We start from the raw sequence: 18,319 nt of genomic DNA on the forward strand, positions 1-18,319 counted from the left end.
AATGTTTTTTTGAACTAATTAAAAACATTAAAACCTGTTTCACTGACAATAATTATCATTTTTTAAAGGTTTATATTCATCTTTTCACCAACATTTCTTGCCCATTTCTTATAACCCCTTTTAGATTTGACCCAAAAGTTTTATGCTTTTCCATTTTATTTTTATATTCTACAAGTAAATCTATCAAAAAAAATTCTAATTTTATAAATGTGTTTTTAAATATTAAATTCTAATTTTGAGTAACTCAAATTCCTTGTTCAAATTCTATCTAAAAAGATAGTTTACCAGCATTTCTTATAATCTTACTTTTATTTAATACACATCACCCTACTGCAAAAAAAAAAAAAAAAGAAAAGAAAAAAAACCTTAAACATCATAATATCATTTTATTTAATTCTAATATATATTTAAAATATTTGTATATTTTTATAAATCTAATGATATTCATATTTCATTTTGCATATTTTATAGTTTTTATTTTTAAAACAACTACTTGTCTTTTGTATTTATTGTTTAATTCAAGAATTTCTAGTAACCTAATTTTTATTCTAAAACAATTACAATTATAATTTAATGAATCTTATCCATTTTAAAAATTTCATCTGAATACATCTTGAAAATTATAATTCTTCGTGTTTTCAACTCCTACTAGATTTAGAGAGTGTACGTACCTGATTCAAGTTAAGTTTAAACAATGATTTTCTGTACTTAACGATATTTAAAATGTTTTTATTTAAATTTAGTTATAAACATGTATCTTAATATAAAATATATTTTTAATATTTTATTTTTTAAAATAGTGAAATAGGTCATCTAAATTCGCTAGACCAAGCCGAGATCAAGCTCACACTTGAATTTTTTTTAAAAAATCAAGCCACAAATTAGCTTATAAATACTTCTATTAGGTACTTTAATTACACTCAATTCAATTAAATTCACTAATTACATTGGTTACCCAAAATAATTAAACTCAAAATTGACTATTTATTAAAATTAAAACAAAAAAAATTTGATAAAACTTCAATTGCCACTTTTGATAAAGGTCTCTAATTCAATGAGATTAGATAACACTCCATTAATTTGGTTATAAGTTCTTATCATGTATGCTCTTTTTGATACAATACCTAAAATTACTCATATTTTTCTCCTCAACTCTTAAATAGGAGGATAATGCGTTTCAATACATTTGAACCCACGTTCTCCTACACTAACAACAATATAAATATATTTTTTTCCATGAGAATATATATGAGCTAATAATTCACAAATAATTTATGTAGGATGGGATTCTCCATATTTCAATCTTATCATGTTAAAGCTTTATTGGGCATAAAACTATCTTCTTCTTTTTTCTTGTAGAGCTTAAGTAAAAAAAATGAGAAATCTTAACCCTAAAATAAAATTAGAAAATAGCAGTCAACAACTCATTCTCCAGATGCCAAGTGCAATGATAAAAAGGGCGATAGAATTTAAATAAGAAGCAATAAATAAGGGGTTAATTTAGAAGTGTTGATGTTGGTTAAATAAAAATGGATTCAATTTACTGGTATTTTAAATATTATAAAAATAAGAAATAATTAAAAAAAAAAGAGAATAATAGATAAAGAAACAAGTTAATTGAAACACGTTGATATGGATAGGTAGCCGTGCGAGTCACGTCCCACACTAATTGTATGGTACAAGTCACCTCTGTTAAGACAAAGTTAGTGAAACACTCCAATTGACCCAATCAAGTGAAATGGTCCCCCACAATTTTCACAATAAAAATTAAAATTTGATTTTACGGGATAAATGGAATTGTAGCCATGAAAATGGTTTATAATATAATAATAATTACGGTAGGTTGCAACCTAACAGAAAAATGGGCACCAATTTACTTCATTTCATAAATGGGTTGGCCCCTAATAACATGACCCTACACCATCTAACCAGTTTAATTCAACCATGGATCCCACTGCAATTTGCAAATGTCTTTTTGTTACATTATCTTTTAACTCTTTTATACACCAATATATTTCTATTCTCAAGATTTTAATTTGTTTACCACAGTCCCACCCAGCAATTTCAAATTCTGAATAACAATTTTTTTTTCTTTTTAATCTTTTTTGGGTTAAATATGCGGTTTCCTTTTTTAATCGGTGAAATACGTTATTTTTTAAAAAAATTTAAGAAAATAAGTCGATTGTGAAGAGAGAGTGTATGAAATCGTGTCTAACTGGATGTACTTTTTTGCTAACCATGCAAAAAATATGCTCAGCCGAATGTCTATTTTCCTAATTTTTTTTAAAAAAAGTTAATTTATTTTACTAATTAACTTTTTTTAGGCATGTTTAATTAATTTAACCCTTTATTTGATTGTTTTATGAAATCCATTTATTATGCTACTACTATAAAATTATAGAAAAAAAGTTAATTTGATTTGACGGGATGGGAAAAACATGTAATCTTTTTCTTTCAACTGTTATTTTTAAATTCTTTAAATTAAACAGTATCTTGTATGGTTGAAGTTTTAAAAATCTTTAAAATTTTATGTTAGAGTCTCATCCTATGTCATTTATGTGCGAATTTTTAGTTAATATTTATTTCGGTTTAAGTTTTAAATGTATTTTTTATATATATTTTTTTATTTTAGAGTTTGTGGTTTTCTCTTTTAATAATGTAGTCTCTAAAGTTTAAATTTGAGTCTTTCCATTAGGAATGCAATACCCGACCATTTATTAATAATTTTGAATGTATTTTGTATTTTTGAAAATTTGAAAGGCTAATGCTTCTAACGTGTATTATTTTGTATTGTAATTAAGATTGTATTATGTTTCTTTAAAAAAGTTTTTTATTTTTTAAAATTTTCATAGTTTTTTTAAATCAACTTCAATGCAAAATAACTCGATTACTGATTACTTATAATAAATTTGGGGAAAATTAGGGTTCTATTGGTTTGATTTAATTGAGTCTTTTGAATTTTTTCAACTGTCTATTATATTACTTAATATTTTTGTTTTGAGCTTTTAGATTTATTTTAACAAAAAGAGCTTTACTTATGGCTTTTTGAATATTATTTGACAAAATTTCAAAAACATTTTCATAAATGTTTCTAGAAAATAATAATCTTTCAAAAACTTTTAAATTATTTTCACTACTGTAAATATAATAATTTTATTTTTATATCATAAAATATTAAAATTAATTATATAATAAATAAAAATAGAAATGATTTGGGTTTCACATTTTAAAACTAGCATTTCATAAACCGTCCAAACACATTAGTTCAAGTTAATTTTTGGTTTTTCGAATTTTCCTGCTTACCCTTAAGAAGAACCCATTTGTTAAAATAAATCAAAACTCGAATCTCGAACCTCAACTACGTGTTGATTAAATCGATTATAAAATAGGTAGTTGTTTTAAAGCTACAATGTTAATAAAATAAAGTAAAATAAAAGATTGAAAAGTTGAAGAGAGTTAATTGTAAAGAAAAGTAATCACCCAAGTCCCAAGTAGAAATTTGGTAATGATAATAATATATATTTGGCTTCAATGATTAAAGTTACGGATGAAATTTATTGGGATCCATGTTAGGGGTATTTTAGGGATTTAAGTGAAAATGTTGCCAAACGTCATTGAAATTATGGAAAATCCCCAAAAACAGGAAACTTCAATTTGAATGATTTCCTTATTCAAACCAAGCGGAAATGAATGAAATTAAAGCTAAATAAATTTATTTATTTATTTAAAAAAAAAAAAGGTTGAAGAAAACCGGCCGGCTTTTAGCTAAATAAAGGAAGACAGACAAAAACCAACTAATTATCACCATCGTCTGTTTGTGCAGCTGTTAGATAAAACTTTGGAATTTTTTTATTTTTTTCATTTCTCTAATTATTACATAATACCATCTCTCTAATTATGAGACATGGAAATAAAATGATAATAATTTCATATAAATTTATCATATTATGAAATTTTATATATATACAGATCCTCATTTCTAAAAAAACACAAACATTTTTTTATTTACAGGTTGCCTTTTTTAATAAATATCAATTTAAGATTCCACAAAAAAAATAAAACTTTTAATTGAAAAAAAAAGGAAAAAAAATCTTGATATTGACAAGCAGATCCCACAAAGCAAAATAAATTAATAAATTCACCCATATATACAAACCCGTCTCTTCTTTGAAAAGAAAAAATTCTGTTCATAGATAGATATAGATAGAACATACAAAGTTGAAATATATATGTATTTTTCAGATTTATTTTATTTAAATTTTTAACTTTTTTCCCCCTTTCTTCATTGAAAGCTGCAAGTAAATTGTAAGCTCTTGCGAAGGCGGGGCCAAACAAGGAGAAAGAAAAAGAAGAAGTTGTCGTATCTGCAAAATCATATATGCTGGGTGGTGGTGGTGACACAACTGCTAGTGTTCTTGGAAGCGGCGGCGGTGGCACTGATGGGAACGTTACTACTACTGCTGGTGGTGGTGGTGCCGTTTCCATGGGTAGAAGCGGCGGAGCTCGTGATGGAGGAAGCAGTGAAGGCGGTGGTGTAGCAGCCAACAACATGTTTGGTTCCAACGGGAATAATAATAACAATTCGGGTGATGAGGATAGAGTTAGGGTTGATGAAGGTGACCGTTGTTTCGGGGGCAACCGATGGCCGAGGCAAGAGACTTTGGCACTCTTGAAGATAAGGTCCGATATGGATGTTACTTTCCGTGACGCTAGCGTGAAAGGTCCATTGTGGGAAGAGGTTTCCAGGTGATGATTCTTGTTTTTCCTTTTGAAAATTTGAGTTGAATGAATGGAGATCTGTGCTTTGGAATTAGAGTGCCAGAAATATATTCTGTGAGTTCATCTTTGTTTGAAAATTGGATAGCTGGAAAATGAAAATTTGAAGTTGAGAGAGAATTTCAGCATCTTTCAAGGAGAATTCAATGTCCATATGATTAAGATATTTGGAGGCTTTTGGGTGCTGTTATCATTTCTGGCATTTGCTTTTCCCAATATTTTCACAGGGAATCTTAAGCTGAATTTTGCTCATAAATTTTCACTCCATGTCTCTCTCTCCCCTTTTCCCTTTGCTCATTGAGCTTTAATTTAATTGCGATTTCAGTCACGTCATATTCGATTTCTAATATTTGTCTTCAATTTCTATCATCTTTTTTGTCTTCACCTTTCTCATATTTTTACTTGTATTAGAATTTCATTGTCTGAAAAATATATGAAATTCAGTTTATTTTATGTGAGAAAAGCATCGTTTGGGTTTGCTGAACTGAAGATAGGTTAAATATAGTTATTGTATCTACTGACTTGTTGTGTTGATATCAGGAAACTAGCAGAGCTTGGGTATCATCGAAGTGCTAAGAAATGCAAGGAGAAATTCGAGAACGTTTTCAAGTATCACAAGAGAACCAAAGATGTCCGAACGGGTAAATCAGATGGCAAGACTTATCGTTTCTCCAATCAACTACTAGCCCTCGAAACTCATCCTTCCTTTCAGTCCCCCCCAGCAACCGCAGCCGTGGCGGCGCCCACATCACCGCAGCAAGCTCAGCCTCAGGCGACAATGCCAGCTCCGAGTCTCCCTAATGTTACTGTTCCATCAGCAGCAGCCCTCCCCAGTTTGCCTCAAAACATTGTACCAACAAATATAAACCCTACACCCACACTCCCTTCTTTTCCTAATGTTTCGGCAGATCAAATGTCGAATTCGACATCCTCATCGACCTCATCGGATTTGGAACTGGAAGGTCGGAGGAAGAAGAAACGGAAATGGAAGGGTTTCTTCGAGAGGCTGATGAGGGAGGTGGTTCATGAGCAGGAGGAGATGCAGAAGAAATTCTTGGAAGCATTGGAGAAACGTGAGCAAGAAAGAATGGCCCGTGAAGAAGCTTGGAGGATGCAAGAAATGGCAAGAATAAATAGAGAGCGTGAATTATTAGCCCAAGAAAGATCAGTAGCAGCTGCCAAGGATGCTGCACTAATGTCGTTGCTGCAAAAATTATCTGAACAGAAAAATCCAGGACAGCCGCAAAGTAATCCACTGCAGCAACCACAACCGCCTGTGTCAGTAGTGGCGGCAGCAGCGACGCCAGCAGCAGCATTGTCGGTGCCTGCTCCACAGCCGCCTCCACCACTAGTACCGCAGCAACCAATGCTGAATTTAGAGGTGGCGTCAAAGTCGGATAATGGCGACCATAGTTGCACACCAAGCTCTTCAAGATGGCCTAAAGTTGAGGTTCAAGCATTGATTGAGCTGAGGACTAGGCTTGACGCTAAATACCATGATAATGGTCCTAAAGGACCATTGTGGGAGGAGATATCAGCTGCAATGAAAAAGCTTGGTTACAATCGCAATGCTAAAAGATGCAAAGAGAAATGGGAGAACATAAACAAGTACTTCAAGAAGGTAAAAGATAACCACAAGAAAAGGCCCGAGGATTCCAAAACATGTCCCTACTTTCACCAACTTGATGCTTTATATAGAGAAAAGAACAAACATGACAGCTCCTCCACTCAATTCAAACCCCAGAACTCAGTCCCATTAATGGTACGCCCAGAGCAGCAATGGCCCCCTCTTCCTCCTTCCGATCCCGACCATCAACACCGCCGCGACCCCGAAGACTTAGAAAGCTATCAAAATCATCAGGACGAAGACGGCAATGACGAGTATGAAGATGAAGATGAAGATGAAAGGGGTGAGTATGAAATTGTAGCCAGCAAACCAGTGTCAATGGGCACATGTGAGTGATGGGTTGGAGTGGAAGCATTTGAATTGAATTTTTAAAGGTGAGCACACAATATTAGTGGGGGTGTAGCATATGGTCAGTGGAATTTTATATGTTCATTTTCATTATATTTATTTTTTGGGGGCTAGATAAAATAAGTTTAAGAGGAGGTGTAGATGAGAAGAGAGAGAGAGGTTCAAAATCTCATTCCGCATAATAAGAACAAGTAATAAACAGGGAAAACGAAAGAGACCTGAGCTGTATTTTTTGTTTTTGTGCCCATAGTGGTTGTAAATGTTAGAAATGGTAATTATTTCTAGCATGTTTGTTATATTCTTGTTTCTTTATTGTCTTTTTCACTCATCTCAATTGACCAAAGACCTCCCATTGTGCTAGCTTAGGCTCCTCCTCATGTGAGGGAAAAAAAGCCCATATAAGTGGGGTTTTAATGCAAATGGTGGTGTTGCTGAGAAGAAGATGAGGTGAGTCTGAATAATGAACAAATAAGCATAGACAAGGGGCAGAATCAAAGCCATTTTTGCAGTCTTTTGACAGAAATTCACATGTAGTCATCATGGGACCTCTTTCCACTTGAAAAGGAATCTTCTAAGTTTGTTAATCCAAAGACCTAAAGAATTCTGAGTATTGATTAAGTACTTATTACCAGTCTGAGTTTCATCGCCAGATTCTTGATCAATTACTAATGTTTTCTTTTTCTTTTTTTGAGACCTGTGACATTATTTTATACAGAATAGAGTTAACCTTCTTTCACTTAAAAATTTTTTTTCTTAGTGTCAGGTTTTCTGGTTGCTCAGTAAAAATTCATGATGTCAGAGCCAAAAGCTAGTAGCAAAACAAAAATCATGGTTACCTCTCTTGGTTTATGCTTTGGGAAAGAACAGACCTGAGATTTTAGAGATGCACTAAAGCAATCTTAGGAACCCCTTTCTGAAAAAAATGATATTATAAACTTATAATTCATCATTATGTTTCCCTTCAATCTTCATGATTTTGTTTGGTTCAAAATAATTAAAAGAATAAGGACTAAACAACTTAAGTTACCCTTATAAGAGCATGAGCCCTTTTGTTAACTTCGCTACAAATCCAGTAGAAGGATATGCAACAACAATAGTTATAAAGAGACCCGATACTACCACTTGGATATGTAACCTACATGCCGGTGCTCACGATTTCGATAGTCATACCAGTAATTTGGAGGAGATTTCTCCCAAAATATTTAATGCCCATTTCGGCCAACTCTCCATCATCTTTCTTTGGCTGAGCGGCATGTATTTCCACGGTTCACCTTTTTTTCAATTAAGAAGCATGTCTCAGCGATCCTATTCACATTGAACCTAGCGCCCAAGTGATTTGGCCAATAATGGGCCAAGAAATCTTGAATGGCGATGTGGGTGGGGGTTTTTGAGAAATACAAATAACCGCTGGTTTTGATTGAAAATTAGATTCAATATGGGAATAGTTCTAAGTTCTCAGTAAGATATTTTAGAATTTTTATTTAATTAATTTCTTTCATAATTCAATGTAATTTTGTTTTTGACACACAAAAAGAAATTTGAATAAATTGCTTCATTAGTCCTTGATCTTCATAAAATTCATTGGTTAATGTTTTGTAAGAATTGGGTCACTTGGCATCTTAATGCTCATGAAGTAGTCTGTGTAGAGAGTTGTTTAGTGGAGAGAGGAAGCGTTACAAACAAGTGAATGAGATGTACTGAAAGAATATGGAGAGAAAGGCTGGAGCAACTCCAGTAATATTAAGTGCAATGACAAGTGGTGGTAAGGAAAATATGACTGACGATCATGTTCAATAAAGAAATAGATTGAGAGGATTTTAAAGAGAGCTTTGAGAGTCCAAAATGCCAAAAAGTCCTTAAATGAGTTGTACGAACTTATATTTGTAGGTGCGTAAGGAAGATGAGTTACAAAGGTATAGGCATTAAATAAAAATAATAAGAGAGTTTCAGTTTTAAAGACATCAATGCTCTTTTTTATGATAAAGAGTTTAAGTTGTTAACAATGATGAAAAGTGAATAAAAATTCACTATGTTTCTACAAGAAAAAGGGAAAAGCATTCAATGTTATAGGAAAAAGTGAAGAGTAAACCTCTTAAGTACCTTTATATTTGATGAACCAAACCAAACTCTCCGAAACATTTCAACAATGAAGACAACCCAAGAACTCTACCATATTTCGGGATTGTTTTCACTTCTTCTACTTTGGTGAAGCGGTATTATGTGAAACATCTTTTGAAATGAATTCTTCTTCTTTTGGTTGTTCTGAAAAAAGATTTATTCTTACTTGTTCCAAATGTGAGTTGTTCTCAACATAGTTATCTTTTGTTGGTATAACTTGTTTTAAATAATAGCTCTTCTTAAAATTAAAATTATTTCAAAAATAAAAATTTATTATCATAAAAAAACATAAATATATTTATTTTAAAATAAAATAATAGTTATAAAATAAAGAAAGATGGAGAGAATAAAGAACAAATAAAATATGAAAGAAATAGAGAATGTACTTTATTAATCAAATGAATGATCACAATGCTTCATCAGAGTCTTTATTTATAGGCATAAGAAGTATAAAAGAAGTAGAGATCTAATTCTAATAACTATTAGAATTTAAAATACATCAAAACTTTATCTTGATCATGATGGATATCCACTTAATAAGATATTCATAACAATAATCAAATTGTTATGTTTAATTTTATCCAAAATTATTATATTTAGTTTTGGTCCAAAACAACAAAATAAATTATTTAAAATAATTAAGATTAATTATCATCAAACAATATAAGTATATTCGATATTTTAATTTTTATTAATAAAATAAAACCAAATCTACCAATCTAAAATTAAAATCTCAAATTCCAAAACCTTATAACTCAATATTTATAAAATTCAATATCGAAAATTCTGTATTTAACTTTTTCGGTTTTTTTTTTCAAACGATGCTTTAATTGGAAACTATTTTTGCCTTTCCAAAATTAATTAAAAAAAGAGAGTATGAAAATGACTTGAGAAAATCATTTTCATGGTTGCCAGCTAGATAGAAGCTAAGGTTTTTTTTTCTAAAAAATATTATTCCATGCAAAACATAAATATGTTTTCAAGCTTTTATAATTTTAATTTAGATAATTTCAATTTTTTTATATTTTAGGTTGGGTAGAAAAAAGAAAAGAAAAAAGATTGTATAGGCGAATGTCTATGCATGATATATCCAATTGAAAGAAGAGGATGACCACTCAAAATTTGTGGGCATGAATCACCCCAATTTTAATGAGGGATACAAGATTTTGGATTGCCAACAAAATGGGCAAAAGCAAAGAGGAAAAATGGACCATGACCCAAATATTAGTTAAAGAGTGGGAATTCATGAAATGTAGGATGAAAATTTAGATTTGCACAATAAATGAGGAGACAATGGATTAAATTTGTGGAAAATGAATATAGTTAGTAGAAATTAAGATAATGGCAATGAGGAAAGTCAACAACAAAGGCTTGCATTAATAATTATCTCATACATTATTACTAGTATTATTGAAGATGATTTAGAAGATTCCTCTTGTAGGACCCTATTAGGGTTAGGTTTACTCATGTTAGGGAAGGGTCCCTCTTTCAAAGGCTATTAACCATTTCACTTCTCTAGGCCTCTTAATAACTTATCTCATTATTTTTTATGAGGTGGATGTTTATGCTATTTCATTTAATTAATCCTAATTTAAAATTTGGTTAATTCCATAAGTGGAATCAAACTTTGATGGTTTGATTGCTTCCATCTGTTGCATAAAATTAAAACTGACATAATACTTATAAATTAGTAAAAATTGAAAATTGAAACAAAAAAAATGTTATATTTTTGTTATGACCCACATCTATAAGGTGACAACTATCGTGAAAACTTTTGTGACGAGAATAATGAGAATTAAAATATTATCAATTCTTATATGAAAATGTTTTTGAATCTTAGCTTATCATTTACTCTATATCATTAAAATAAAAGGCCTAATACCCCTCTTTTTTATTGTTTATTTAAATAATGATATAAAATATTTTGCACAACTTTAAATACAAATAGAGCATGGATTTGAAAAAAAAAATAGCATTTATATGACTGTTTTATTGATTTTTATTTTCCATTCAAAGAGTTCATTTTTTTGCTATTTTTTTGGATGAACATATGACGTGTATTCCAACGTTATTGAAATCGAATTACATTGGTAGGTTAGATTGATTGGACAAAGAATCAGTCGATACACTAATTTGAACTGGTACAGACCGCTGAATCGTTTTTTTAATAAATTATTTAATCAAATCAGACCAACTGAACGCCCATTCCTAATCCTAAATGGGACGTAGGGATCGATATATAAACATAGTATCTATTTAGATACGCGCAATGACCCCTTCTCATAATGAGAACGTATATAGCCCTATTTCGGTCTGGTCTGGTATGGAATGAACTTATAATCATGGAATCAACTCTATCATCAGGTTATAGATTATAAGTTCATAACCCTGGCCCATTCCCGTTTTGGGCAGAATAGATCTACTAATTCTTTGATTCTAGTTAGTAAAGAGGGACCTTGAACTAAGAAATAGATTCTAGAAGCTAACTAGAAGCTAAACTAAAAAAGGGTATCCTGAGCAATTGCAATAATCGGGTTCATTGATATTCTTGGTGCAGTAAATGCTATCACACAGACAATCATACTCAATTCGATGGAATTATTTGATCTTAGAGGGGATCTTCTATAATTTCGCACGTGAGGGGTTATTTCTTGGTTTCGTTCAGTCATTAATAACTTGATTATTTTTAGATAATACTAGATAGAAACAACGCTTGTAAGGAGTCCTATTGAAACCAAGAAATATAGGCCTACCTGCCATCCACACCAGAATAAATAGAGTTTTCCGAAAAAAATCTACTAGTGGAGGAAGACCTCCTAGAGATAAGAGACATAGAGCCAAAGAGAGAGCCAAAAAAGGATCTTTTGTGTATAATCCTGCATAATCTCGAATGTTATCAGTTCCGGTACGTAGACCAAATAATACAATGCAAGCAAAAGTTCCTAGATTCATGGAGATATAGAACAATATATAAGTTATCATGCTCGCATATCCACCATTTGAGTCTCCAACAATTATTCCAATAATTACATATCCGATTTTACCTATGGACGAATATGCAAACATGCGTTTCATGCTTAAAAATGAGAATGTATCCTAGAAGCATACGTTAATAAAGAAGGACCTTGAACTAAGAAATAGATTCTAGAAGTTAAACTAAAAAAGGGTATCCTAAGCAATTGCAATAATCGGGTTCATTGATATTCCTGGTATAGTAGATGCTATCACACATACAGTCATACTCAATTCGATGGAATTGCTTGATCTTAAAAGGGATATTCTATAATTTCGCACGTGAGGCCAAAACAAGCCACTCCTGAGAGAAATAAATAAATTCCAAAAATCTTGGGCAAATCCAAAGAAGGTTTTCTTGTGCACTCATCACAAAAAATTTCTAGATTCCAATATATCTAGTGCCAGATAGCTGCAAAGAAGCACAAGCCAAAAAACACAATATGTGCTCCGGCCACACTTTCGTAACTCCAAATACCCAGATTTGTTATAGTCCCCCCTGTAATACTCCAACCGCCCCATGAATTGGTTATTCCTAAACGAGTCATGAAGGGTATAACGAACATACATTGTCTCCACATTGGATCAAGAACGGGAGCGGAGGGATCAAAAACGACTAATTCGTATAGAGCCATTGAATCGGCCCAACCAACAACCAGAGTCGTATGCATTATATGAACAGAAAGCAAGCAATCGGGATCATACAATACGACAGTATGAACACGATACCAAAAATTGGTAGTCGATAATAAAGATAAAATCTTGATTTTAAATGAAAAAGGAAAAAAATAAAAAATTACAGAAATTAAAAATAAAAAAAGATTGGGTGCTAGCATTTATTGTCCAACACTTGTTTGAAAATTTTAATTTACCTATCATTTAACCAACAAGTCAATTGAACCGATGATTTAACCGATTCGATCATCGGTATTAATTAATATTTAATATAAATCCTATCCGGCTCATTGAATTTTGCACCACTTTGATTTCTCAACCTAAAATATGAGTTGAATAAAATAAAAATAAGTATATTGTTTTTAAAAATTACAATTTTGTATCAATTAGTGCAATAGGGCTTTTTTTTAATTTTTTTATTTTAGAAAAGAAGTTAGAAATGGTTGCATACACTCTAATGCAGATATTTAATTGAGCTTTTGATAAGACTAATTAAGTGAATAAAGTAAAAAATAATTAAGCCTTTTTGGTAGTAGTGGAGGAGGATAAGAGTGGAAGCAAAGGAGATGAGTGGAGAATTAAGCAGAAATGTGGCAATTATTCAGTTGTCACTCCAAAACAAAACACTAAAAGCCACGTCTCCCATTTACACATTTGCAGCAATTATAACGGAAAGAAAGATACAGCACTAACTTCTTTTTATTATTTTATTTCTTTTGAAATAAATTAAAGAAAATAAAAATTCTATTCCCAAGAATACAATCATACAAAGAGCTAATTGGCTTTTATTTTATTTTATTTTTTAATGATACTGTGCAAACTCCACACTTTTTAACATTTTTATTTAGCAATCAAATAATAAATTATAACAAAGAAAAAACATTTAACCCCACAATAAAATTACACCCCATGTGCATGGCTGTTAATCCATGTCACCCCCACTACTTGTTGCTGAATTCATCAGAATCTGACTCACTTTTCCCCTCTTCAGACCAACAAAATTTTGTTACTTCTCAGTCAAAGACAAATTTCATGTTTTTGAGGATAAGCTATGGTGTGTGTATGTGTGTGTTTTCCTTTCTTCTTCTTTTTTTTTGTTTTACCAAAGTAAAAATATAGTATAGTAGTAAAACCACCTTGTCAGTGTCCGAGTTGATGTCATCTTTGATTAGAAGCTTCCCTTTGTTGTCTCACTCGCCGCCACTGCCAATTGGAGCAGTTTTTGCTACTAACTCGAAATCATTCCCTTCATATTCATCTTCAGTATCCCCATCTTCTTCTTCTTCTTCTTCTTCTTCTTCTTGGGTGTGATTGTTGTTGTGACCCACATTGCCTTTGTCAGCTTCTTCTTCCATCATCGCCACCGTCTCGGCCTGGTGGTTGTTTCCTTGCGGTGGAGGCCATTGTTGTTCGGGCCTTACCATTAGTGGCACCGTGGACCTGCTGTCGGGCTTGACACCGTAAGGTGATGAAGTGGCGAGGGAGTTGCCGTTTTTGCTTATTTTGTCTTTGTAGATGGCATCCAGCTGGTGAAAATATGGGCATGTCTTGGAATCTTCGGGCCGTGTCTTGTTGTTTTCTTTTACTTTCTTGAAGTATTTGTTAATGTTTTCCCATTTCTCTTTGCATCTCTTTGCGCTCCGATTATATCCCAGATTTCTCATGGCGGCTGAGATCTCTTCCCACAGGGGACCCTTTGGTCCATTGTCTTGATACTTAATGTCAAGATTAGTTCTAAGCTTTATAAGAGCCTCAACTTCAACTTTTGGCCATCGTGAAGGACTCGGTGAAAGTGAAACTGAAACCGCACTATTCCCTCCATTACTCATTTCTGAGGTATCAAAATTCAAAGCTTGAGTTGGCGGCGGGTGTGTCTTTGGCTGCTGCACCTGCACAGGAGGAGGAGGAGGAGGCGTCGATAACGGAGCTAACATCGGCTGCGCCGGAGGAGGTGGCTGTGGCTGAGGCTGAGGATTGTCTTGCACCGTGTTGGGTTGTTGTCCCGATACCTTTTGCAAGAATGCAAACACCGCAGCATCTTTGGCAGCAGCCTTGGATCTTTCTTGGACTAAAAGCTCATGTTCTTTGTTGATCCTTGCCATTTCTTGCACCCTCCAAGCTTCTTCACGAGCCAACCTTTGTTGTTCGCATTTCTCTATGGTTTGCAAGAACTTGTTCTGCAACTCCTCTTGTTTCTCAATCACCTCCTTGGTCAGCCTCCTGAAAAACTCCTTCCATTTCCTCTTCTTCCCACTGCTTCCTTGGTACGAATCATCATTGGACGTGGTCGAAGAAGAGGTGGAAGTGGAGAAAAGATTGGATGAAATATTAAAGAAACAAGGATTAATGGAATGGAGAGGAGGAACCGGTTGGGTAGACAAGGTAGGGTTGATGGAAGGTACAGTGGCATGGGATTGAGGTACATTGGTAGGGTTCATGACAGAAGCGGATGTTGGGGTTGGAGTTTGAGGTTTAGGAGGTGACAGTGGATGAAGTGAATGAAGGTTTTGAAAGGCTTCTAATTCATCAAAGAAACGATAAGTCTTGGTCTTGCCATCAGCTTTGCTGGTTCTGCCATCTTTGGTTCTCTTGTGATACTTGTAAACATTCTCGAATTTCTCTTTGCATTTCTTAGCACTTCGATGATAACCAAGCTCAGCTAGTTTCCTGGTATAAAAACAACTTTATTGCTATTTTAAAATCTATCTCAAATTCGGCAATACGGAATAGAATATAGTTTAAAAAGCACTCTGCGACATTAATAAACCTTCAAACTAAAACACCAAGAACAACTTAGAAAGTAAGGAACAAAGGAAAGGTAAAAAAAGAAAAAACCTAAGCAAACTAAGGTCACATGGGAAACTCACAAGCCATGTTGGAAGTACATGTAGACATTTATTAGGCCTTATTGTTAACCTCTTTACTGAAATGGACAAAAGCTAAAATAAACCATCCCTCAGAAAAAAAACCCACCATTATCAGCATATGGGTTTTCTTTCTGGTTGTGGAACCTTTAAGTTTTAAATGCTTGAAAAGAAATAGACTTTGAGAAGATTAAAAAAGCTGAATTCAATTCCCAGTTTGTTTAACACTGAATCCCATGAAACTGAAAACTGAAAAACTGAATTCCACTTTCTCGGATTCCAAGAAAAATGATCAATAGTATTATTATTAGTATATACGAAGCTATGAACTTCATGTATCTTTGAAAGAGAAACCAAAATTCAGCTTGAAAATCAAAATCCAGTGATCTGCACGCGTGATCAGCTGAACAGATTTGCTAAAGAAAGGAAAAAGAATTTCAAGTATTTGGTCATCACCTGGAAACCTCTTCCCACAATGGACCTTTAAGTGTTGAATCCCGGAAAAGGGAATCCATGTCGGAACGTATCTTCAATAAAGCCAAAGTCTCTTGCCTAGGCCATCGATTTCCTCCAAAACTCCGATCACCTTCATCAACCCTACCTCTATCTTCTTCACCTTCACTTCCTTCATGGATTCCAGCCACCGTCGTTGCCGCTTCCGCTGACCCTTCTACCATACTTGACTCCATACAGCACCAAAATATGAAGAAGAAGAAGAAGAAGAAGAAGGAAAAAAATTTTAAGTATAACAAGTGAAAGGTGAATATTATCAAAGGGTTTTTTATGTAAGAAGATGGATGGTGAATTTATTTATTTATTTTTGGGGTGTGGATCTGCCTATCAATCTCAACCCTTCAAATAAAAAAATAAAAAGCAATTTGCAAACGAGAACTTTTTTTTTCCCTTTCTTTTCTAATATTGTTTAATCTGTAAGGGATCTTCAGTTGTTTTTCTCTTTTGCTGGGGAAAACAAAAAAAAAAAAAAAAGTGGAAGAAGCTGGATGAATTATCATGAATAATAATAAAAAAAGGGTGAAATATAATTATTTATAAAATATTATAGATAATATGTCAATAAAAGTTATCAGCAGCAATGGCTACTGCTACAGATAGCGACGATGGGAAAATTAAGTTGGGTGCTAAGGCATGTAGGTCAGCTTTGCTTTTTGGGACGTTTTGGATTTCAGTGGCCGTTGCTACACCTAAGTTTGAAATTACTATTACCCCCCTTTACCTCTATTTCTTTTACAATTTAGACTTTGAATAATATACGAAAAGGATAATCCAATACCATTATTTTAATATACGATACAAAGCAGTTTAGTCTCTCTCAAAATAATAAGACAATTTTACCCCTATGGCATTCGAAGAGGAAATCAACATAATTGAAAATGACTTCACTAAGTGTAGGTGTGAAAAACAATATCACATGCAAATCACAATTAATTGAACTTTAATCATAAAAATGTATTATTAAGATTATAAAAATATTCTAAAATTCAAATAGTAAGTTACAAAATTTGGAAAAAAAATCAATTATAGTAATTAATTTTAAAATTAATAAAAATTTCCAAAAAATATAATATGAAAAAACTCCAAATTTTAGAAAAGAATTTTTAATGAAAAATTTTAAATATTAATTTTTTATAATTTTGAAAATTTTTGTAATTTTTATGAATTTTTTTTGAAAATTTTAAAATATTATATGTTTTTCGAAACAAAATTTTAAGTTTTTTTAAATTTTGAATTCAACCCATGTTTTTCACAACTATATATATATTACCACATCGGCTTTTACACACTTTCAAACAGTATAAGGATTTTTCTTTCAAACAAAAAATAGTATAAGGACTAAATTGTGATTTCTATTTTAAAAGGGATTAAATTGCTCATTAGTTACTCAGATTCAACAATTAGTTGACTGATTTTAATGGTGTGACGTCTCTCTCTTATTTGTTAGGACCGTTATCAGCTCATCTTGCATGTTAATTAACTGTTTATGACATGTAGAATCTTCTCTCATTAGAGGAAGATGAACCCATCATTTACCACGTGGTGTTGTAATACTATTACATACAACTGGTACCGATTAAGTTCAATAACTTAAACCACTTTATATTAATTTAAAATCGAAATGATACGTGTTAATCGATACAATTGACACTACAATCTCTATATCATACATAAAAATAATACCGTTTTAGATTTGAAGCAAGTGTTGAACCACATCCAATTTCCATATTCACAAGGAAGCTTTTAAGGCGAGCACCGGCACCTTTCTCAATACATTTTACTAGTCTTGACGAACCTCCTAAATTCAAACGTTCTATATCCCTCCTTATATTCTTTGTGTTTATTTTTATTTTTAATATGGAGAAAATAGTAAATTATTGATCCACCACGCCTTCTATGTCACTTCATTTTCATTCTTTTTCCCATCTCATTAATTAATTTGATGTTGAGACCCCCCCTAAATTATCGGTCCACCCCACTAACACCAATGGCTCGTTCCTTTCAATCTCATAAATTTCTTTATTATTATTATTATTATTAGTCCAAGCCTAAACATCTCCAATTAATTTTACTAATTAAACAATTAGAGAATTATATATAGAAAATAGAATTTAAAAACCAAGTCATAAAGGATTTGAAGACAAAAGGCATTTATGAAGTTGAAATAGTTTGGGCTTGAGCCTCCCGGTATAAAAATTATAGAAATCTCGTTGGCAATGACATACTCTCTCTATTTTTTTCTCTAAACCATAGGAAAGGGACATTGCTTTTATAACATATCATAATGGTTGAGTGCGATCGGGTGGCTCGGATCGTAATTTAACTTTTTTAAATTAATTTTAAAATTAAAATTTCATTTTAGATCATATTCATGGTTGACTTTAAT

The 18,319-nt window shown here is 32.4% G+C and overlaps 2 protein-coding genes across 2 annotated transcripts; one reads left to right on the forward strand and one right to left on the reverse strand.

Moving 5' to 3' along the window:
• Positions 1–3,994: 3,994 nt before the first annotated feature.
• LOC107914110 (trihelix transcription factor DF1) lies at positions 3,995–7,047 on the forward strand. The gene is made up of 2 exons (XM_016842865.2): positions 3,995–4,746; positions 5,317–7,047. Exons 1-2 carry the CDS (start codon positions 4,379–4,381, stop codon positions 6,737–6,739), a joined length of 1,791 nt encoding a protein of 596 aa, XP_016698354.2. The 5' UTR covers positions 3,995–4,378; the 3' UTR covers positions 6,740–7,047.
• A 6,606-nt stretch (positions 7,048–13,653) lies between these two features.
• Positions 13,654–16,553, reverse strand: LOC107914109 (trihelix transcription factor DF1). The gene is made up of 2 exons (XM_016842864.2): positions 15,877–16,553; positions 13,654–15,223 (listed from the first exon to the last, which is right to left on the reverse strand). The coding sequence occupies exons 1-2, from the start codon at positions 16,107–16,109 to the stop codon at positions 13,747–13,749; spliced, it is 1,710 nt and encodes a 569-aa protein (XP_016698353.2). The 5' UTR covers positions 16,110–16,553; the 3' UTR covers positions 13,654–13,746.
• Between the last annotated feature and the right edge of the window lie 1,766 nt (positions 16,554–18,319).

The sequence above is a fragment of the Gossypium hirsutum genome, chromosome D05 (genome assembly GCF_007990345.1).
Source record: "Gossypium hirsutum isolate 1008001.06 chromosome D05, Gossypium_hirsutum_v2.1, whole genome shotgun sequence".
NCBI lineage: Eukaryota > Viridiplantae > Streptophyta > Magnoliopsida > Malvales > Malvaceae > Gossypium > Gossypium hirsutum.